The following is a 24026-nucleotide window of genomic DNA, read 5'->3' as shown; positions in this document are numbered from 1 at the left end:
GGTTGGCACCCCAACCCCAGGAGATGCCAAATGCTGGTACTGGATGCATTCAGGTACCACAGAACTCCATCCATAAAATCAATGCTCTTCGAAAACCAGACTGACCTTGTAATCATCCCAATGGGATGACGACCCAGTTACAGGTCATGGATGTGAGCTGCAATCAGCTCTTCAAGCAGCTATTGTGGGGAAATGGGTGGAGTGGTTGTACTCTGAGGGGAGGGAACTCACCCCATCAAGCCATCAGAAGAAGCAAGACCTTCCTGTTATCATCTGGTGGATCAAATTGGCATGGGAGGCAATCGATCCTGCCATCATATGGCAGGGGTTCAAGCAATGTTGCCTAACAAATGGGATGGGAGCCTCTGAAGATGATAGCTTGTGGGCAATATTTGAATCCAATGATTCATAGATGGAATTTAAAGGTTTTGTTAAAGACTATGGAGATAGGAACCCTGGAGAGTCATCCAACCATGAAACGGTCCCACTTCACTGTCAGCTCTGAGCCCAGAGGCTGCCCATCATTCCTCTGGGGACAAGCAAGTTTGTAGATAAAGTTGTTGATGTTACCTACTCTGTTTTCTACCACTACATGTGCTTACTCCGTGTCACAGAAGTTATAGAAACGTAAGTAGCTGCCTTGCATCCATGGGTGTGTATTATGCATGTGGGCATTTTAGAATTGGAAATAGACGGTATTCACCTCTCTTATATGTGTTTCCTTCTCTTTCTCTATACAGTTTTCTACTTTTTACCATGAGCATTATTTTATTAAATTGCAAAGGGAAGGGGGTTTCTTTGGACCAGAAGGGCAACAGCTATCATCAATGAACGTAAGAATATAAGAAAAGCCTTGCTGGATCAGGCCCAAGGCCCATCTAGTCCAGCATCCTATTTCCCACAGTGGCCCATCTGATGCCACTGGGAGGCCAACAACCTCAAGATGACAGCATGCCCCCTCTCCTGCCTTTGCTCCCCTGCAATTTCAGACACAAGACATGGGAAGGACAATATTAAAAGATTACTTGTAAGTTTTGATTTTTATTTTAAATTTTTATGTCTACCTACAATCTTGTTTACCGGCTGAGGGATTGAATCAGAAAATAAATGAGCTACAATTCCCTCTAAACAAAAACTGTAAAAGTTGAAAAAATCAATACCCTTTGGTAGTGATTCACATCTCCCTCTTTACAAAATAGGGCTTAATGAGATGTTACCAGAAGAAGACCCCATTCCCCTTATTGTCCCCACACATCTCCCCACTAATGTCAAATAAAAGAACCACATAATATGACATCATCATATCAAACATTTCTCCTCTCCTTCGAATGGCAGCAAAGGAACTGAAGTGAGAAAATCCTGCTCACCAGGATATGACATCACATTTTTCTTTTACTAGACTTCATTAGAAGATGCACCTGGAAGATTCAAGTTGCTGGCATCCTTGCATCTTTGAAACCATCTATTGCATCCTTCCACGCTGCACCGACATCCTCCTCCCATCACGTGGCACGGACTCCCTCCTCCCATCACCCCGCAAGGACTGCCTCCTCCCATCACGTGGTACGGACTCTCTCCTCCCATCACGTGGCACGGCCTGCCTCCTCCCATCACCCCGCAAGGACTGCCTCCTCCCGTCACGCTGCAAGGACTCGCTCCTCCCGTCACGCTGCAAGGACCCCTTCCTGTCACGTGACTCCCTCCTCCCACCACTCGGTGTTATAGGCTCCTGCACAGCTTCTTCGCTGGCTTCTTGCTTATTTCCCAGACTCCTCCTGGGAAGCATTTCAAGAAGCTTCCTGATAGACAGAAAGGTCTTCCTTTTCGTTTCTGGAACAACCCTGAAGCTATAAAAAAAGGCAACAGAGTTGAAAGGAAAGAATATGAGGAAGGTATAGGGTCCAATATAGCTCTAGAGATGTGGGGTGGGGTGGGGTGGGAGAGAGAGAGAGACAGAGAGAGAGAGAGAGAGAGAGAGAGAGAGAGGTGAGCACAATACAGAAGCATATTTATTTATCATGTTATATTAGGGCTGTGCTGTTGTGTCGGTCTGATAGGAATGTCAAGCTGATGTGCCCACTATTGGGTAGGGTTGTGCAGTTTGTTTGTTTGTTTCTGTTTTGTTTTTGGCCCGAATCCGAAACACCCCCATTTTGTTCTTTGTTCGAAACCAGCCAATCCGAAACACCCCAGTTTTGTTCTTTGTTCAAAATTACAAAATCCGAATCTGAAACTTTTTGGATTTTAAAAAATGGCCACAGGGAAAAACTAGTGGGTGGGGGTGGTAGTGCCCAATGGGTGGAAACTACCACCCAAATTTCAGAGGAATTGAGCAAAGGGCTGATTTTTGGTGAATTTTTGAAGTATAGGATTTTTCCCATAGGGAAGAATGGAGGTTTCAGCAAAAGTATATCTTCATGTTGGTGGGAAAGGGGTAGCCCAGAGCAGAGTAGGGTGGGTGGTAGTGCCCAGTGGGGGCATGGAAGCTGTCAGAATTATTTCAAAGGAATTGGGCAGAGGGCTGATTTTTAAAGATGTAATGGAGTTTATACTTCTGTAAAGTGCTTCCCCATAGGGTATGATGGACCTCCATAATTCCTGCCCCATAACTGCACTTGGGGGTCACCAGGGTGGCCCAGAGCGAGTGGTGGTGTAGAGCACATAGGATGCCAACCACCCCCATGGGTTGCTAACCCATAGGGTACTGGATTCAGTTGTTTCTGAGATGTTTTGAGTGTAGATTCAGATTCTCTGGTAGCATATGAGAGTGGATTCATGGTTTGTCATTGAAAATCTCATATGCTACCAGAGAATCTACACTCAAGAACACCTCAGAAACAACAGAACCCAGGACCCCATGGGTTAGCAACCCATAGGGGTGGTTAGCACCCTATGTGCACTACACCACCACTTGTTCCCAGCCACCCCAGTGCCCCCTAGGTGGAGTTATGGGTCTGCTGAAACCTCCATTATTCCCGGGGGTGGGAAACCTTAAAGAAGCGTAAACTTCAGCCATTCCTAAGAAATCAGCCCTTTGCCCTATTCCTTTGGAATCTGGGTTGTGGCAGGCAGCCCTTGGGGCACTGCCACCCATCCCACTGTTTTGCCACTCAGGCCCCCTTTCTGCCCTGAATCTGCCCCAAAGACATGTCAACTTCAGAAATTCTTTAAAAACAGCCCTTTCCCCAATTCCTTTGGAATCTGAGTGGCAGCAGGCACCCATTGGGGCACTACCACCTGAACCACTCTTCTGCCCCCCAAAGCCCCCTTTCTGCCCCCAATCCACCCCAAATAACATCAATATCACACATCAACAACAGCAGAGCTTTAAAAATCAGGCAGATTTCAAAAGGTCATTCACATCCACATCCCCCCTGCCTGAAATGCAATTGATCTACACACAAGAGTGTGAAACAACAACAATGAAATGCACACTGCCCCACTGGCCAATGAGGGTAAAATTTAACCTTAAATTTGCTTAAAAGGAATAAGGAGGCAATTGCCAGCAGATCAGCTAATGCTTTCGCTGGCCAATCTGCGGGCTGGGAAGGCCAGAAATTCAAACAGATGTAAAACTCAAAATGGAGACTGAAGGAGAAAGACTTTTTGCAAATGCAAAATGGAGTTCCAAAACAGCTGAAACAACAAAACGTTTTGTATCCGAAATAGGGACGTTTTATTTTGGCTACAAAATTTTCTGTTTTGAGCATTGGGTGTTTTGTTTTGGCTACAAAACAGCCGAAATGGCCTGTGGGATTGTACAGAAGTAAATGAATTATGATTCAGTTCAATGGGCTTTAAGTAAGTGACTGTTCTCTCTCCCTGGCCTTTGCTTTGTAGGATTTATTATTGATTTATTTGAATTATTTGTATACTGCCCAAAACACAATTATCTGGGTGGTTTACAACAAAATAAAAACAACAAATAAAAAGGTTACAACATTACAACAATTTAAAATTTAAAACGTTAATACCATTAAAAATCACCAAACAATTAACACAGTATCTAATTAAAAACCTGGGTGAACAAATGTGTCTTGACTGCCTTTTTAAAAGTTGTAAGAGATGGGGAGGCTCTTAAGCAAGTGGGATTCCACAGGAGTAAATGATTTAGTTAAATGGGCTTCCACTTCAGTAAAAAGTGCACAAGAAAGATTTGAATTCAGAAATCTGCTCAGCTACTCTCCCCTTCCCCTTCTGTGTTGACAAGATCAAGCTATGTTAGAAGCAAGCAAAAGTGGAGGAGGCGTGTGGTTTGGAATCTGTGAGGAGGAAAGGAGGGGAAAGCCAAGATTTTTCCCTGCCTGTGTCTCTCCCCGCAGTGGAGGAAGCAAGCATGGGGTGCAGCGGGGAGGGGACCATACTGCAAAACGCTACAACGCATAGAATGCCAGAAAAGGCTCCCTACAATGGAAAAATAAAGCTACTTTCCTGCAGCTCACTTACAACTGTTGTAGAGCAAAAATGATTCATTAAAATGTCAATTAAGGCATGGGAAATGTAAACGGTACCCTGATGACAACACAAAGACACCGATGTGGAAACACAAGCAATATGGAGGGGCACTTAGCAGATAGGTTGCGGTATGTTGCAGCATGTAATCTGGAAAACGCCCAGGAGTCAGGTTAGAGCAGGCCTGCACAACATGCGGCCCAGGGGCCAGATGCGGCCAGCAAGGCCTTTTTTCCTGGCCCCCGGGACTATTTCCCCTTCCTCCCCCTGCTGCTTAACACCCTCCCCCCCAAATTCCAGCCGCTGCACGGCCGAGGAGATGGCTGCAGGGGCGTGCGGGTGTTCTTCCTTACCCTCCCTCATGGCAGCAGTGGTGCACAGCGGCAGAAACCAGAGCAACACTTGGGCCTGCCATTTGGCCAGGTGTTGCTTCCCAACTGCAAGGTGCGCCTGCACAGGTAAGTCACTCTCTCTCTCTCTCTCTCTCTCTCACACACACACACACACACACACACGCAAAGACTGCTCCATTCTCATTCTCTCTCTCTCTCTCTCTCTCTCTCTCTAGCCAAGCCTCCTGCTGCTTCCTTTCCATCTTTCTTTCCCCTTCTCCCTTCTTTTCCAAAATTATGAGAAGAAGTTCTCTTCCATGTTTTGTGTGATGATTTGGCAGAGGTGGAAAGGAAGAACAATGCATTTTATTATGTATTTTGTACAGATTGTATAATATTTATATTATTAGAATGAATTTTAATTCAACTTTTTTCATATTAATTTAAATCAATCTTGGTCTGCCAGAACATCAAAAGTTAAATACTGATTAAATTCATTTTTAATTCATTTTTAATTCATTTCTCTTTAATTTGGTTGATTGGTTGATTGATTGATATTAAGTCTTACTCAAATAATCAACACCCTAGGAATTGACCTCGGCCCCCATGAACCAAGTCACGGTTGGTTTCGGCCCACCAGGTCATTTGAGTTGAGCAGGCCTGGGTTAGAGAGACTCTCTCTAACCTAGATCCTGGGATTCTTTTTGAGGACTGAATCCTCAAAATCAGGGGGTTGGGGCAAAGCCTGCAACCCTGAAACTGGGGGTGTGGGCAATGGCAACACCCTACAGGGGACCTACAGAGCCAGAGCATCCCCTGGGGATTGCCTGAGTCCCCCCCTCCCCAGTTTCATAGGTGCAGTCCTCAAAAGCAGCCCAGTAACTTGGTTAGAGTGCAATTATCTCTTATTTTGCTGCTGGGCTGATTTAAAGTTGGGCTGTGCGCCGAACCAATTCCATCGGGTTGGTTAATATTTGAGATGAATTCAAACGGGGCTGCCAGATCGTAAGCCGGGGCAAGTTGAACTGACTGCCTGTTCGGTCCGAGGGTCAAACCAGACCTAAGCAGTTCAGAACTTGTTTGATTCAGTTCAAGGGGGCATGCTTATAAAGAGGAATCTGGTGAGGATTAAAACCATTAATTAAAGCCTGCCATTAAAAAACTCCTTATAGCAGTGGTGGGAGCACACTTCATCGGAGGCAGTGGCAGCGTAGCACCTCCAAACTCCAGACCAGGTCCAGTGCTTCAGGATGGCCTGGTTCCAGCTTCGACACATGTGCGGAGATCACACAAATTTCCTCCATGCATTCACAGAGGCTGGAAATTGATTCACTGGAGCGCCGGACCTAGTCAGGAGTTCAGAGGAGCCACGCTGCTGCTGCTGCCGCTGCCAATTCCTCCAACGACAAGGTACATCACCCTGTGGCATGAATGACTCGGGCACAGACAAAGGAGTATGATTAATGATCTTAGAAGGAATGGCCTGATTGAAGATGTCAATGTGGTGCCATGCAGTGAAACTGCCACAAGATGTCAGTGTTGCTTACTTAATGAAGGAGTGAGAGCCAGCTTCTCTGAAAGGGCACAGAAAAAATCACAAGGAATTTTGGAATTGATTCATTCTGACATTTCTGGTCCAATTCAGCACAGTGTGAGAGGAAACCACTACATATTCAGATTTATTGATGACTTTTCAAGAGTAACTCTTCTACTGAGAGAGAAAAGTCAAGTGTCTGAGAAATTTAAAGAAAATGTTGCACTGCTCAATAATAAATTTGGAAGGAAGCCTCAGAGACTATGGTCAGACAATGGAGGCAAATGCGTGTCAATTGACATGAAAAGATTCCTAAGGGAACATGGGATTACACATGAATCTACTCCTGGGTGCTTTCCAGATTAGACCTTGCAACGGGGTCACGGCGTGCCTCGGAAGTGTGCTTCCACATTTCCTGGGTTCTGACACTGCAGTCCTTACACAGACAGCAGGGTGCCATTCACATTTCCAATGCCTTGTTTCAAATTTAATCGCTGCGATATAGAGCTAGGCCGTCATATATCTGGCATAAGAAAGTTTCTGGTTTTTCAGGTTGTTAGTTTCCGCGAGACTGCTGTTTACATTTCGAATGCAACTTGCCTCAATGGAGGCATTTTGCTTTTGTTGAGCAGCTAGTCTGGAAAGCGCCCAGCAGAACTGAACTGTGTGGCAGAGAGGAAAACTCGCTCTTTACTAGAAATGACCAAATGCATTTTACATGATGCTGGCTTAACAAATAAATTCTGGGGAGAAGCGGTGATGACTGCAAACTACTTGCAGAACAGATTGCCAACTAAGGCAATAGACAAGTCACCATTTGAACTATGGCATGGATGCAAATCCTCTCTAAACCATATCAGAGTATTTGGATCAAAAGCTTATGCATATGCCCCAAAGGCCAAGAGAACCAAACCCAATTGCAGATGCAAACTGGGAGTGTTGTTTGGATATGCGTCTGGCAAAACGGGATGTAGAATCCTTGACCCTGCAAGTGGAAAGTTCAGAATTCACGGTGGTGTATTTCAATGAGAGACAAGGGCCAAATGGAGGTGATGTACCAGAACTTGTGCCAGAGATCCAGGTGAAAGAGGAGCCATGTGAGTGGACTCTCATGAAGCTAGAGTCACATAGTGAACCTAAAGAATCCGTGCCAGAACCAGGAGCAGGTTCAGAAGGGGCTAGAGATTCAGAAGGGGTTGTACAGCCTGAGCTGGAACTAAGGCGCTCACAGAGGCCCATCAAAGGGGTTCCACCCAAAAGACTCTCACTCCTGACCAAAGCAGGAAAGATGCGGAACCCACAGCATTGTTTGAGGATAACCAAAACCCCAGCCAGATCCCTCAGATGGAGAAGATGAAGTCTTGAACTAAGCACATTCCAATAAAATGTCACTGTATTCGAGACATGTAACCAAAGGGGGTAGTCAAGTCGAAGTACTGCCCAACAGAAGAAGTGGTGACAGATGGGTTGACTAAACCACTGCCCAGAGACAGATTCCAAGATGCTTTGTGGAGAAAATGGGAGTCCTGAGGTGCTGCAACAGGCAGCCAAAAGGGGTGTTAGAGATGGAGTTGCAGTGAATCAACCTTTTGCACCAACTATTCTAAGGACCATTAGGGGCACTGGGTAGAGGTAGTTAGGAGCGTCTCCTTACCTGTCCCTGCTTTGCCTCTACTCTATGACCCCTACCTTGACTCCTCAGGTACTTCCTGTAGAGAGTCAGTCCTCTTCCTTTTCCTCTTAGAGAGCAAATGGAAGCATCTCTTTCTCCCCACCTATTCAGTATGCTGTAGCTGATAGTTAGGATAGGTCTTTCCTACCTCTAATGTACATAACCAATAAGCTCATTTAGTTTAGACTGCACTACAATCTCCATGCGTATTCTTAAGTAACTGCAACAGCTAAGCTTTTGGGCTAGAGCTTTTGGGCTAAAATGGGCTAGAGCTCATTTTAGGGACTTCTCCGTGGCGGTGGGGGTGGCGAAGAATAGCTTTTTCTCCGCCTCCATTGCGTCTGATCAGTGCAGACGAACAGAGCTGTTTCGTGTGGTAAAAACCTTGCTCCACACATCCCCCCAGACAATGGGGGAGGAGTCATCTACAGCTCTTTGTGATCGGTTTGCCTGTTGCTTTGCAGATAAAGTCGCTTGCATCCGTGCTGACCCGGACTCCAGAGTTTTGGCAGTTCCGGCAGACGTGCCCCTGGTACCATCTGGTCCCGTTGTGTTGGATTCTTTTCGGTTGGTGCGGCCTTAGGATGTGGAGAAGATCCTGGGCAGCGTGCGGGCGACTTCGTGCACTCTTGACCCTTGCCCTTCATGGCTAATAAAAGCTGCCAGGGAGGGGACAGGCAGATGGCTGGAGGTGATCGTTAATGCTTCAAAAAGGGAGGGCAGGATGCCATCGTGCCTCAAGGAGGCGGTGGTAAGACCACTATTTAAAAAGCCCTCCCTTAATCCCTCCAACCTTGATAACTATAGACCTGTCTATAACCTTCCCTTTTTGGGCAAGGTGATGGAGCGTGTGGTGGCGTCCCAGCTGCAGAGGGTCTTGGATGATACGTATTATCTGGACCCTTTTCAATCTGGCTTCCGCCCCAGGTATGGGACTGAGACTGCCTTGGTCGCTCTAGTGGATGACCTACGCCGGGAACTAGACAGGGGGAGTGCGTCCCTGTTGGTTCTGCTGGACCTCTTGGTGGCATTTGATACCATCGACCATGGTATCCTTCTGGGCTGCCTCTCGAATATGGGAATCGGAGGCACTGCGTTGCAGTGGTTCCGGTCCTTTCTTGGGGGGAGGGTCCAGAAGGTGGTGCTGGGGGACTACTGCTCGGCCCCATGGCCGTTGGCCTGTGGGGTCCCGCAGGGATCGGTCTTGTCCCCCATGCTGTTGAACATCTACATGAAGCTGCTAGGAGAGGTCATCCGGGGATTTGGACTGAGTTGTCAGCAATATGTGGATGACACTCAGCTCTATCTCTCCTTGTCACCTGATCCTAGGGAGGCGGTGGATGTCCTGAATCGGGGGCTGGAGGCCGTGATGGGTTGGATGTGGGCTAATAAACTGAAATTGAATCCGGATAAGACGGAGGTACTGTTCGTCAGTAGGAGAGCCAATCGGGATGAGGAGATTTTACCGGTTCTGGATGGGGTTGCACTCCCCTTGAAGGAGCAAGTACGCAGCTTGGGGGTGCTACTGGACCCGGCTCTGCTTTTGGAGGCTCAGGTGGAGGTGGTGGACAGGGGTGCCTTTGCACGGCTTTGGCTAGTGCGCCAGCTGCGTCCCTTTCTCGAGAAGGCAGATCTGGCCACGGTTACCCATGCCTTAGTCACGTCACGGCTGGATTACTGTAATGCACTCTATGTGGGGCTGCCCTTGAAGAATATCCGGAAACTGCAGCTAGTGCAAAACGCGGCAACGAGGGTTTTATCCGGAGCTGCCCACTGGGAACATATCACCCCCATTTTGAAAGAGCTGCACTGGCTGCCGGTTCGTTTCCAGGTCCAATTCAAGGTGCTGGTTTTGACCTTTAAAGCCCTAAACGGTTTGGGCCCAGGGTATTTGAGGGACCGCCTGCTCCCAAGGGTTGCTGCCCACTTGACGAGGACATCTGAGGGGGCCCTGCTCCGGGTGCTGACAATGAGAGAGGCCCTGCTGTCGTGCACTTGGGACAGGGCCTTCTCTGTTGCTGCTCCTAGACTCTGGAATGCTCTCCCAGTAGCCATTCGTTCCTCGGACTCCATCATGGCTTTTAGAAAGCTTGTAAAGACTTGGCTTTTTACCCAGGCTTTTACATAATCGTTTTTACTGCTGCTTCTGGGTGTTTTTACCTGTTGTATTGTTTTTATGCCTGTTTTTATATGTTTTTATATTTTTTTAGCTTGATGTTTTTATTGCCTTTTTATTGTATGTTTTAACTTTTGTAAACTGCCTTGGGGTTGTCTTTTAACGAAAGGCGGTATATAAATAAATAAATAAATAAATAAATAAATAAATAAATAAATAAATAAATAAATAAATAAATAAATAAATAAGCAAGCAAGCAAGCTCTGCACTACTTTGTAACTGGACTGGGCAGCTTCCTCTTGGTGCTTTGCTAAACAATTACAAACTCCAACACTTTTGCACTCTTCCCACACTCTGAAACACTCTTTTACATTAGAGAAACATCCCTGAGGGCTAGGAACATGTTTCCACTTCAGCAGAGTGCTTGCAGGATGTGGAGACTATAATGACAATAGTTGTGCCTTTGTGCACATGCAACCAGGCCTGGCATGTGGGCTAGCTCTGCATGCACACACTCTTGTTTAGAAGCATGCACACCATGCCAGCCACTGACTTTAATTTTTAGAGGTAGCCATTGATGACACACTGATTATCCTTAAGACACAGCTTCACACATGTGAGCTGGGCTTAGTTCACAGATTGGGACCATCCACCCTCACTGCACCAGACTGATCTGCAAAATTGTTCACCTGTATATGATGGAACCCAAGCGTAACAAAACAACTGCAGAACCAATGCACAGATCCTACGATCGCATAGGCTGAGGACCGGGATGACTGAAGGAACAGTTCTGTTGTCAATACGATGGGAACTGAACCTGGGTCAAAAAAGAGGTCATAGTGTTTAAGGCACTAATTTACCTATCCCATCCACATCTTGTGGTTCTTTTAAGGATCTCAGTATATCCATCATATGAGCACTTACCTGGCCCAATGATGTGTGCGCCAGTGAGGATTATAACTAGAACTGTGCTCATGTAAGGCAACCACGAGATGGGGGTCTGTTGGAGAAAGATGGTTGTGCATCAGGTCATGCAAGGCTGAGGTTGTAGGTGCTCCTAATCTTAGATCCCCAGAAGTTGTGGAACTATATCTTAGGGCATGTCCCATCTTTGCTACTGACATGCTAGAGCTTTGCTAGCCTATGGAATGCAATCGAATACTGAGATCTGTGTCCACGTGAACTCTGTGGCATTGGAAAACAGCATCCAAGTATATTTCGCAGGGAGGTTCTGTCAAGGGAAATCTACATCCTTGCTCACTCTTCCCTTTGACTCTATCACATAAAACCCAAGTGGTTTTTATATTCCAAAGTAATGTTTCTTTCATTTATTCCTTTGTGGATCAGGCAGAGATCCTGCATTTCAAAACATCTCTGATTGATATCCTCACTAAGGGACTTGATGCATGCCAGGAGAATATGCGCATAGTGTAGAGAGCTTGCTTAGCTGTGCAGGATGGAGGGTGGGGGATGCAGCCCTCAGGGACATATTTTTGTGTTACATGGGGCACTTCCAGGTCAAGGACAGATCAGAGAAAATTGTCCCCACACCCTCTGCACTCTCGTACTCTGGAAGCTCCCCATAGTGTAGACATGTCATCTTCACTACAGAACTGAAGCACATCTGACTCCTTAGAGAAGATCTCAGCCACTGAACCAAAGAATACACCCTTTTAAAATTAGTCTGCCATGTCTGTCATGAACTTCCCAGATGGCTTTGGGACTGGCATTCATCATAGGTTATGGTGGAAAGGGAAGGATGTCAATGCCAGCTCATAATGTTCCGCTCTAAATTCATCAGTGCTTCAAGTTTTGAGTTACAAACCTCAATTTCGAGGGTCATGGTTAACAGAATGCAACAGATGCTGCAGATTCCAAAGCCACAGAGAAGCAGAATCCTCCGTCCCCAAGCATCAATGCCATAAATCTAGAAAATACAAAGTCAGGGAAGAGAGTGATAGTCATCATGAGCCAGAAAGACATAGTGGACTGAGTGCTGAATTTAAACTTGGGTGGGTTCAAATGTCTAGTTGTCCATGAAGCTAATTGGCCGACATTAGATCAATCACTATGTAAAAGAAATTCAGTGGTCTGGAGATAAGACTTCCTGATTCCTTTTCACACTGTTTCTGCCCCCTCCCCATCCTTGTGGGGCTAAAGAGACAGCTACCAATTGTAAACCCAGAACTTGAGTGTAGCTGTGATAAGACAGTAACAGGGCCTTTTTAAAGGGGGAAGTCTTTTTAAAGGGGGAAGCATGGATATGGATAATCAGATATTAGCTGACATCCTCCATAGCCCTCCGACAGCAAAAGGAGGGCTGTGGAATCCATAAGGAGCCTTCAGCATTCCTGCCAGAAGGCTTGTTGCACAGCAGACTGAGTATGGAGGGAGGAGTGACTTTCACATCTCTCCCCTCCCCTCCAAAAGCACCTTCCCCTTCTATACACCTGTTCCTGAGCTGTTCACAAAAATCACTCTTCCCCTCCCTACCCCACTATTTGTCCGCTGCGCAATAACTCTTCGGCACAGACAGCCCGCCTTTCTTCACGGGGGGAGGTGGGAGATAACAAAGGAAGCCCAGAAGACCCCTCACCAAATTACTGTTCTCAGGACCATTTTCTCCAAATGGACAGTATTCTTCGAAAAGAGACATAGCAGCTAAAACACAGTTTTATAGCAATGATATGTTCTTAGGAGATTTCAGCAAAGGAGGTTTCTAGCAAAGAGATAGGGAAAGAGACAGAAGTGGGGGAGACTTACCACTGCTATGTGTGTCATCATGAGGAGACAGGTTGCTCCTAAAATGAGACGTGACACATTCTGTTCTCCTATTTCCGTAGATTTTAAGATATCACCTCTATAATAGTACGCCTGAAATCAGATCAGAGCCACCAGAAATCATAGTTGCATGGAAGAAGTTACTGGTGACCCAGGGTTTGGGGAGAGTGCGAAGTGGGGGTGGGAGACGGGCTTACATGATGCACAGCACCTCAGTGACACTGTGGATACATGAGGCTGCCCTGATGCTCTAGCTCAGGGCTGCACAACTTCAAACTTTCAGCTGTTGTTGGACTGCAACTTCCATCATCTCTGTCTCATTGCCATTGTGGTTGGGGATGATGGGAGTTGTAGTCCAACAACAACTGGAGGGCCAAAATTGTGCAGCCCTAATGTAGAGAATAAACGGAGACACAATCAGCGCTGCCACTGCTGTTCCCATTGCAGCAAAAGGGAGTAACTGCAGCAGCCCTGATCATGCCACTGCTCATTCTCTACGGCGCCAGGGTTCCCTTCCGCAACCACAGCAGCCCTGACATTGCTGAGATGCTGCGCATCATCGAGGCCACAGATGCCTTTTACCAAGATGAGGAAGCCATTTATTCCAGCTTCTTTCTCCCTAATTCGGCGGTTCCACATTCATAGAAACATAGAACTCTGGAAGGGACTTGGGAGTCTTCTGGTCCAACCCCCTCCTCACTGTAAGATGTTGCTACACCATCCATGACAGACGGCAACCCAGCCTCTGTTTCAAAACCTCCAGAGAAGGAGAACCCACCCCTGTGTGGGGCAAACTGTTGAACAGCATGCACCATTATGAAATTCCTCCTCATTTCTATCCTAAATCTGCTTTTCTTTGTAATTTCGACACATTGGTTCAAGTCCTACCCTCAGAAGCAATAGAGAACAAGTCTTCTCCTCCCTCTGTGTGACAGCCTTTGGATTTTGGAAGATGGCTGCAATATCTCCCTTAGTCTTCTCTTCTCTAGGCTAAACATAGCATAGCTCTTTCAACCATTTCTCACACGACAGTTTCCAGACCAAACCAACTTTATTGTCCTCCTCTGAACTCTTTGCTGTTTATCAATGTCCTCCTTCAACTCCAGTGCCCCGAACTGGAGACAGTATTCCAAAGGAATCTGACCAGTGCAGAATAGAGTGGAATGATTACTTCCCATGATCAGGACACTATGCAGGCTGTTTCCCATGACCGGGACACAGCCTAAGATTGCATTAGTTTTTTAAGCAGCTGCATGACACAGCTGATTCATGCTCAACTTCCACTAAGACACCTGGGTCTCTTTCAAATATACTGCTGCCAAGTTTCTCCCATCCTGTACTTGTGCATTTGGTTTTTCTTACCCAAATGCAGGACTCTACATTGGTCTTTACTGAACTTCATGTTGTTGATTTCCTCACAGACCAAGTAGGTAATATAATCTGTTCTAGGATCTTGCCAGGCATTGATGTCAACCTGACTGGTCTGTAGTTTCCCAGCTCCTCCTTTCCCCCCATTTTGGAAGACTGGGATATTTGCCTAACTCCAATCTTCTGGCATTTCAGCCATACTCCAGGGCATTTTCCAGACTACGAGATTTGCACCAGTTAAAGTGTTGCAAAGCGCGATGGTATGAGGCAGCGGCTTGAAACTGCAAGTACAGCATTTCTCAATGTGTTTTTCAGTGCATTGTGACAGGGTTTTGACTGTTCATGTTGCCCACCACTGCAGCAGGTTTTCCGGGCAGGGGGTATCCATATTCCACCTGAATTGCATTCACTGTCTCCTCCTCCTCCATTTCAGGTCAATAGGGTCATGGAGGCAGCGGGGAACTACTGGCGCGACAAATTCTTTTTTTAAAAAAAAATTCTTGGTGCCTTTGCACAAAGCCGCCAGTAGGGGCACAGTTCCATCTGCTTTGCTTTGCGCTAGCAAGAGCACAGGGAATACATGGGGTGTGATGACAGATGGACCAATGGTCTGACTCTGTACAAGGCTGCTTCCCACCAAAGGAAACATGTTTTCCCAAGAAAACATGAACATGTCCAAAAAAATAAGTCTGATGGGGAAAAAAGCAATGGCAGGGAATGCGCCGCTCCAAAATGAGGATTTAGTTGCACCGTTGCACCCTTGCACAAGCGATCCAGCAAAACAAACAAACAAACAAACCCCAGGCGAAAGGGGTTTGCCAAATGAGCCAGCCAAGCCACAGCAAGCAAAAAAAGGAGGAAACATGAACGTGTCCGAAAAATAAGTCTGATGAAAAACAAAAGCGAATGCAATCAAAATCAAAAGCCGAAAGCAGATTAGAATCAGGTTGTACCTTTGCGCAAAACCCCGTGTGGAAAATTTGAAGGAAAAAAATCCTTTCATGAATGGGAGAGAAACATTATTTCATGAACCAGATGGAAAGGGAGTGTAAAAATCAACAAATTATTGCACCGCAATTTGAGCCATCCACACCACACTGCAAAGCATAAATGATGGGGCAAGCCTCCTACAATGGAAAAATACAGCTACTTTCCTGCAATGTATATACAACATTGTAGGACTATAAGACATCAATAAAATCCTAAACAGGGCATTGGAAATATGGATGGCACCCTGCTGACAGCTCAGCAACCATGATGTCGAAACATGGGCAATGTCAGACCATATTGAATGTGTGTATTAAGTTTGGAGACCAGGTACAGACTGGAACTTCTGTTGGTGTACCAATCACCCTGCTGCCCAACAGAATCCCTAACTGAGCTAACGGACTTGGTCTCACATTTGGCTTTGGAATCCCCTAGGCTTGTAGTGGTGGTGGATTTCAATGTTCACTTTAAGACTAATTTGTCTGGGGCGGCTCGGGAGTTCATAGCGGCCATGACAACTATGGGTCTATCCCAAGTGGTCTCGGGACTGACACATTACTGGTCACACACTTGATCTGGGCTTCCATTCTGAGCAGGGTGATGTTCTGTGGGTGAGGACCCCTGCAATTTCCCCATTGTCATGGACGGACCACCATGTGGTTAAGGTTGGACTCACGACCATGTCCCACCTTCGCAGGGGTGAGGGGCCTATTAGGATGGTCTGGCCAAGAAGGTTATTGGATCCAATAGGATTCCAAGAAGCCTTGGAGGGATTTAGTGTTGGCTCTGCCAGTGATCCTATTGATGCCCTGGTGGATAATTGGAACAGCAAGCTGACCAGGGCAGTAGACATGATCGCTCCTAAGTATTCTCTCCAATTCATTTCAAAATTGGCCTCTTGGTATACAGAAGAACTACGGGGGCTCAAGCGACAAGGTTAACCCTGTTAACTTGGCAAAGAGGCACCTTTTAACGTGGTGATTATCTTTATTTAGCAGGAGGAGAGTATCAGGCCCTATCCACCTCCAGCACGGTACCTCCAGTGACTGTTGCTGGTGTCTATCTGATGTTTCTTTTTAGATTGTGAACCCTTTGGGGACAGGGATCCATCTTATTTATTTATTATTTCTCTGTGTAAACTGCACTGAGCCATTTTTGGAAGGGCAGTATAGAAATCGAATGAATGAATGAATGAAGGAAGGAAGGTAGATGACTGGAGCGCAAGTGGAGAAATACTCAGCTTGAACCAGACAGATTACAACATAGAGTGCATTTGAAGATCTATGCTAAAGCAATATGTGCGGCAAAGAAGCAATTCTTTTCTGCACCTATTGCTTCTGAAGCTCACGTCCAGCTGAGTTGTCCAAGGTTGTGAGAGGGCTATTATGTGCCCCTCCTGCCCTGAATCAGTATTTGGAACCATCAGTTACCCGCTGTTACATTTTAAATGAGTTTTTTAATGAACAAACTCTCTCATATTTGGGCCGACAGACTCCACAATTATTGCAGTGTCTGATGCAGAGGTGTCCAGTGACTCCTTTTGTGTGGTTAGGCTGGATCAGTTCCAGTTTGTGACTCCTGACGATGTGGACAAGCTGCTTGGAATGGTGCTGCCTACCACCTATTATCTTGACCCGTGCCCAACATGGCTTATATTATCTGGCAGGGTGTTTTTTTTTTATAGAGGGCCTGTTGGAGATTATAAATGCTTCTCTGAGGGAGGGCAGGATGCCTCTTTGTCTCAAGGATGAAATTATTAGACCTCTTCTAAAGTAGCCTATGTTTGATCCCTCAAAGTTAAGCAACTATAGGCCTATCTCCAATTTTCCATGGTTGGGTAAGGCGACTGAGAGGGTGGTGGCCTCCCAGCTCCAGGCAATCTTGGACGAAATTGATTATCTAGACCCATTTCACACTGGCTTTTGAGCGGGCTATGGAGTGGAGACTGCTTTGGTCGGCCTGACAAATTATCTCCAATTAGGAATCGACAGAGGAAGTGTGACCCTGTTGGTCCTTTTGGATCTCTCAGTGGCTTTCAATACTATCGATGACAGTATCCTTCTGGAGCATCTGAGGGGGTTGGGGTGAGAGGCACTGCTTTGCGGAGGTTCCACTCCTACCTCTTGGGCAGGTTCCAGATGGTGTCCCTTGGAGACTGTTGATCTTCACAATCTGAACTTTTGTCTGGTGTCCCTCAGGGCTCCATATTGTCTCCGATGTTGTTTAACATCTACATGAAACCGCTGAGAGAGATCATCAGGAGATTTGGTGCAGGGTGTTATCAGTACGCTGATGACTTCAGTGTTCTATTTCTCCATGTCAGCATCTATTTCTCCATGTCAACGTCGTTGGGAGATGACATAACCACCCTAAATGCCTGCCTGGAGACATTAATGGGCTGGATGAGGCATAACAAACTGAGGCTTAATCCAGATAAGACAGAGGTACTTATTGGAGTTGGAACTTGGGAGATGAGTTTGATCTGCCTATTCTGGATGGGGTCACACTTCCTCAGAAGGAACAGGTACGCAGTCTGGGCGTGCTTCTGGATCCCAACCTCTCTCTGGTTCCCCAGATTGTGGCAGCAGACAGAAGTGCCTTCTGTCAGCTTCAGCTGTACTCCAGCTGCATCCATTTATTCAGATAAATGACCTCAAAACCGTGGTACATATGCTGGTAACCTCCAGGCTTGACTACTGCATTGCGCTCTATGTGGGGCTTCCTTTGTATGTAGTCCGGAAACTGCAGTTGGTACAGAATGCGGCAGCCAGGTTGGTCTCTGGGTCATCTCGGAGAGACCATATTACCCCTATTTTGAAAGAGTTACACTGCCGATAAGTTTCCAGGCAAAATACAAGGTGCTGGTTATAACCTATAAAGCCCTAAGCTGCTTAGGCCCTGGATATTTAAGATAACATATTCTTCTCTATTATTCCCACCACCCATTAAGATCATCTGGAGAGGTTCATCTATAGTTGCCACCGGCTCGTCTGGGGGCTGCTCAGGGATGGGCCTTCTCCATTGCTGCCCTGGGGCTTTGGAAGGCACTCCCTGTTGAAATAAGAGGTTCCTCATCTCTGACAACTTTTCAAAAGTCAATTAAGACACATTTGTTCACCCAAGCTTTTAATTAGATTTACAATTTTAATACTTTTAACTTGTTTTAAGCTTTACATTGTTTTTAATGTTTAAATTTTGTTTTGATTGTGTTTTTATTTGTGAACCGCCCAGAGACATAACTTTTGGGCAGTCTAGAAACGTGTTAAATAAATAAATAAATAAATAAATACGGAAGGGCACTTAGCGGACAGATTGCAAAACTGTTGCAACTTGTAATCTGGAAAACGCCCAGGAGTTCTCAGATATTACAGACAGTGACTCTGAGATCTAGGGGTATGCATAGAAACATTCAGGGTGATTCGACCACTGGTTCATGAACTGGTTCTTTAGAATCGGCTGGTGGTACAGTTTGTGCACTTGAACTGGGTCAACCTGGTTCAGCTGGTTAGAATGGTTCGGGATGCTTGTAAAGGGTAATCTAGGAAGGATTCCCATTTACAAGTATCCCAAACCAGTCAAACTGGGCCAAACCGGTTATGTCCGAACTTGGACTGCCGCCTCCCCCTTTTGCACACCTCTACTGAGATCACATCTGAAAGTTCCTTTAGTGCTCAGGAATGTAATTCATCTCAATCTGGAGATGAACTCATTTAAGGTAGCCAAGTATTCTTGGACCATCTCTTTATCTGTCTTGATAAAGGCCAGGATTTCCTGAAGGCCAGGAAATTTAGGACCAACAAAAGGAAGTACTTTTTTACAAAACACATAATTAATTGATGGAGTTCTCTGCCATAGGATGTGATGATGGCCACTAGTTTGGATGGCTTTAAGAGGGCTTAGACCAGGCCTGCTCAACTTAGGCCCCCCAGCTGTTTTTGGACTATAACTCCCATAATTCTCAGCCACATCAGCCAATAGCCAGGGATTATGGGAATTGTAGGCCAACATCTGCAGGAGGGCCGAAGTTGAGGAGGCCTGGCTTAGACAAATTCATGGAGGACAGGTCTATCAATGGCTACTAGTCTGGTGACTATAGGCCACCTCCAGCTTCAGAGGCAAGTTGCTTCTAATTACCAGATTCAGGGAAGCAACAGCAAGAGAGAGGTCATGCCCTCACCTCTTGCCTGTGGACTTCTCAGAGGCATCTAGTGGGCCACTATGTGAAACAGGATGCTGGAGTCCAGCAGCTGGACTAGATAGGCCTTGGGCCTGATCAACCAGGGCTGTTCTTATGTTCTTCTCCTTGGCCAGGTGGTCTATAGGAAATTGTATTACTTTTATTTCTCTCAAACTTTATTCAGAGATGGGGGAAGATAGAGGCATTTTGGGGAGAAGATATATGCTTGCTTCTCCACTCAGGAGTAAACACATACTTGTAGGGTTCGGGAGGATGCTCCTGGGAGTGAGGAGTTTTTTTAATGATTGGGACTTACTTATTTCTGGGACTTTTTCCTGTATCTAGGCTTTGGTGGCATACCTTGCTCTTTCATGATTGATGTTGTCCCTAAGCCTAGCTCTCCCCCTGTTTCAAGACTGGGTTAGAGCAGAGGCTCCTCCCCCCCTTTTTTGTTGTTGCCCCACCCCCTTCTTAGAGTCTCAGATTTGTTCTCTTCCCATCCTTCAAGACCCATGATTGATTTTATATTCCTTCCATTTTCCATGGAGTTAGAAAACACTTTTGCTTTGCTGTCTGTGTCTAAGGGGCAGTTTTACCCAAATAGCTTGGGTTGTTTTATTTGTTTGTTTTATTTTTGTATTTTTAAAGTGGCAGGACTATCCATGCAAAATGTGTTATGTGCAAATCAATGGGAATTATTTATTTATTTATTTATTTATTTATCTATCATTCATTTTTAATACTGCCTGATATGCAAATCTCTAGGTGGTCTACAGATGCTGACATTAAAATCACAGGTTAAAATACATAAAACAAAATAAAAACAATATAAAACAAATTATTAAAATGATTAAAATTCTAATTAAAAGCTTGAGAGAACAGAGAAGTCTTGAGGGTCTTCCTGAAAACAAACAGAGAAGGAGATGCTCATATTTCAGCAGGAAGCATATTCCAAAGCTCTGGGGCAGCCACAGAGAAAGCCTGGTCTCAAGTCGCCACCGGACGACATTGCGGCAACTGTAACCAGACCACTCCAGAAGATCGTAAAAGGCGGGAGGGTTCATGACAAAGGAGGTGCTCTCTTAAATAACCTGGTCCCAAGCCATTAAGGGCTTTATCGGTAATAACCAGCACTATGGTTATCGGTAATAACCCAGAAACATATTTCTCGGTAATAACCCAGAAACATATCAGCAGCCAGTGCAGTTCTTTCAAAACTGGTATTATATGGTTCCTTCGTGTTGTCCCAGAGACCAATATGGCTGCCACATTCTGTACCAATTGTATTTTCTGGACTACATACAAAGGCATCCCCATGTAGAGCACATTACAGTAGTCAAGTCTGGAGGTTACCAGCATATGTATCACTGTTTTAAGGTCATTCACCTCTAAAAATGGACGCAGCTGACGTATCAGCTGAAGCTGATAATAAGCGCTCCTGGCCACCACCTCAACGTGAGAAACCAAGGAGAGCATTGAGTCCAGGAGCACTCCCAAGCGACATACCTGATCTTTCAGGGAGAGTGTAACCCCATCCAGAATAGGCAGATATAAACCATCTCTCGGGTCCCGACCCCCCTCAGTCAGTACTTCCGTCTTATTTGGATTCAACTTCAGTTTGTTATACCACATCCAGCACATTACCACCTCCAAGCAGGCATTTAGGGAAGATATACCATTTCCTGATGAGGTCGACATGGAGAAGTAAATCTGGGTGTCATCAGCATATTGATAACACCTAGTACCAAACCTTCTGATGATGTCTCCCAGAGGTTTCATGTACTGTAGATGTTAAAGAGCATTGGAGACAGTATGGACATTGGAACATAGGAAACTGCCATATACTGAGTCAGACCATTGGTCTATCTAGCTCAGTATTGTCTTCACAGATTGTCAGTGGCTTCTCTAAGGTTGCAGGCAGGAATCTCTCTCAGCTCTCTATCTCTATCAGAATCTCTATCTTGGAGAAGCCAGGGAAGGAACTTGAAACATTCTGCTCTTCCCAGAACGGCTTCATCCCCTGTGGGGAATATCTTGCAGTGCTCACACATCAAGTCTCCCATTCATATGCAAACAGGGCAGACCCAGGTTCCAGGTTCTTGGCCTTCACCACATCTTTTGGCAGAGAATTCCACAAGTGGATTATCCGTTGTGTGAAAAAGTACTTGCATTTTCTGGTCCTAGATTTCCTGGCAAACAATTTTATGGGATGACCACTGGTTCTAGTGTTATGGGAGAGGGAGAATAATTTCTCTCTATCCACTTTCTCCACACCTCGCATGATTTTATAGACCTCTATCATGTCTCCCCGCAGTCATCTTTTTTCTAAACTAAAAAGTCCCAGGTGTTGTATTCTTGCCTCATAAGAAAGGTGCTCTAGGCCCCTGATCATCTCGGTTGCCCTCTTCTGCACCTTTTCCAGTTCAACAGTGTCCTTTTTTAGATGTGGTGACCAGAATTTTACGCGGTAGTCGAAGTGTGGTCGCACCATAGTTTTGTATAAAGGCATTATAATACTAGCCGTTTTATTTTCAATCCCATTCCTAATTATCCCTAGCATAGAATTGGCCTTTTTCACAGCTGCCGCACATTGAGTTGACACTTTCAATGAGCTGTCCACCACAACCCCAAGATCCCTCTCCTGGTCAGTCACTGACAGCTCAGATCCCATCAGTGAATACTTGAAGTTGGAGGTTTTTGTCCCAATGTGCATCACCTTACTCTTGCCAACATTGAACCGCATTTGCCATTTTGTCGCCCACTCCCTCAGTTTGGAGAGATCCTTTTGGAGCTCCTCACAATCCATTTTGTATTTCACTACCCAAAAGAGTTTGGTATCATCTGCAAATTTGGCCACCACTGCTTACTCCTGCTTCTAGATCATTTATGAATAAATTAAAAGGCACTGATCCCAGTACAGATCCCTGGGAGACCCCACTTCTTTCTTCCCTCCATTGTGAAAACTCTCCATTTATACCTACCCTCTGTTTCCTGTCATTCAACCAGTTAGCAATCCACACATGTACTTGTCCCCTTATCCCATGACCACTAAGTTTCCTCAGGAGTCTTTGATGAGGAACTTTGTCAAAAGTTTTTTGGAAGTCCAGGTATACTATGTCAACTGGATCACCTTGATCCACACACTTGTTGAAACTCTCAAATAACTCCAAAAGGTTCGTGAGGCAAGATTTACTTTTGCAGAAGCCATGCCGGTTCATTCCCAGCAAGGCCTGTTCTTCTATGTGCTTTACAATTTTATCCATGCGGATGCTTTCCATCAATTTGCATGGAACGGATGTTAAGCTAACTGGCCTGTAATTTCCTGGATTGCCCCGGATCTCTTCTTTAAAATCAGTGTTACATTTGCTACTTTCCATTCCTCCGGTACAGAGCCTGATTGTAGGGATAAGTTATATATTTTAGCAAGGAGGTCGACAATTTCACATTTGAGTTTTTTGAGGACTCTTGGATGGATGCCATCCGGCCGTGGTGATTAGTTGGTTTTCAATTTTTCCAGAAAGTTTAGAACATTGTTTCTTGTCACTTCTATCTGACTCAGTTCTTTAGCCTCCATCCCTAAAAAGCCTGCTTCAGGAACAGGTATATGCTCAGTATCCTCTGCCATGAAGCCGTACGCAAAGAACTCATTTAGCTTCTCTGCAACTTCCATATCGTCCATAATAATCTCTTTCACGCCCTCATTGTCTAATGGTCCAACTGCAACCCTGGCAGGTTTCTGGCTTCTGATGTATTCTGGAGCCTTGCAGAACTTCTTACTTCAGTTCTCACTTTGCAGAGCAACAGTCTCCAAGTGACACCATCTGTAATCTACCAAAGAGGTAGGAGCGGAACCACTGTAAAACAGTGCCACCCAATTCCACCTCTCTCAGGCAGTCCAGAAGGATATCATGGTCGATGGTATTGAAAGCCACAGAGAGATCCAAGAGTCATACTCCTTCTGTCGATAGCCAATTGGAGATAATCCATCAGGCCGACCAAGGCAGTCTCGACCTCATAGCCCACACAAAAGCCAGTTTAAAATGGGTCTAGATAATCTGTATAATCCAGAACTGCCTGGAGCTGAGAAGCCACCACCCGCTCAATCACCTTGCCCAACTATGGAAGGTTAGAAACAGGTCTGTAATTAGCTAGCTCTGAGGGATCCTGTGCAGGTTTCTTCGAGAGTGGTCTAATAATAGCCTCTTTAAGACAAGGAGGCATCCTGCCCTCCCTCAGAGAAGCATTTATTATGTTACCAGACCTTCTCTGATAATATGATTATCAGATGAGATAAACCAAGTTGGGCAAGGGTCAAGAGAACAGGTTGCAGGGCACACAGTCCAAAGCAGTTTGTCCACTTCCTCAGGAGTCACAAACTGAAATTCTTCTTAAAATACATTCAGAATGTCTTCTTAAAATACAACCCACAAAGTTTCCAGCTTTACTTGAGCATATTCTGGTATAAAAAATACTGCATTGCAGTTTCTCTTGCTGCTGCAGGTGTGTGTGTGTGTGCGCGCGCTCATGTCCTAAAAGGCTCCAAAATTACCTAGGGACACCTCTGGCCACAATACCCATAAAAGGAATTGTAAAAATTGAAACAGGCT

General features: G+C 45.6%; 1 protein-coding gene across 4 annotated transcripts in view; it reads right to left on the bottom strand.

Moving 5' to 3' along the window:
- Window positions 1-1021: 1021 nt before the first annotated feature.
- LOC128343416 (solute carrier family 2, facilitated glucose transporter member 5-like) overlaps window positions 1022-24026 on the bottom strand; it is a 62434-nt gene continuing 39429 nt past the window's right edge. For 3 of the 4 annotated variants that reach the window (XM_053292421.1, XM_053292418.1, XM_053292419.1), the window contains 5 exons: window positions 12870-12980; window positions 11932-12033; window positions 11031-11106; window positions 10796-10923; window positions 1022-1912 (listed from right to left, as the gene is read on the bottom strand). In XM_053292421.1, the coding sequence (XP_053148396.1) occupies window positions 1463-1912; window positions 10796-10923; window positions 11031-11106; window positions 11932-12033; window positions 12870-12980 (867 nt within the window). In that variant the 3' untranslated portion in view covers window positions 1022-1462. The remainder of the gene's footprint in view (window positions 1913-10795; window positions 10924-11030; window positions 11107-11931; window positions 12034-12869; window positions 12981-24026) is intronic. The other variant, XM_053292420.1, reaches the window with a different exon arrangement.

This window comes from Hemicordylus capensis, chromosome 2, assembly GCF_027244095.1.
Source record: "Hemicordylus capensis ecotype Gifberg chromosome 2, rHemCap1.1.pri, whole genome shotgun sequence".
Lineage (NCBI taxonomy): Eukaryota > Metazoa > Chordata > Lepidosauria > Squamata > Cordylidae > Hemicordylus > Hemicordylus capensis.
Note: the sequence above shows the minus strand (reverse complement) of the source record. Positions and strands in the feature narration are given on the sequence as shown.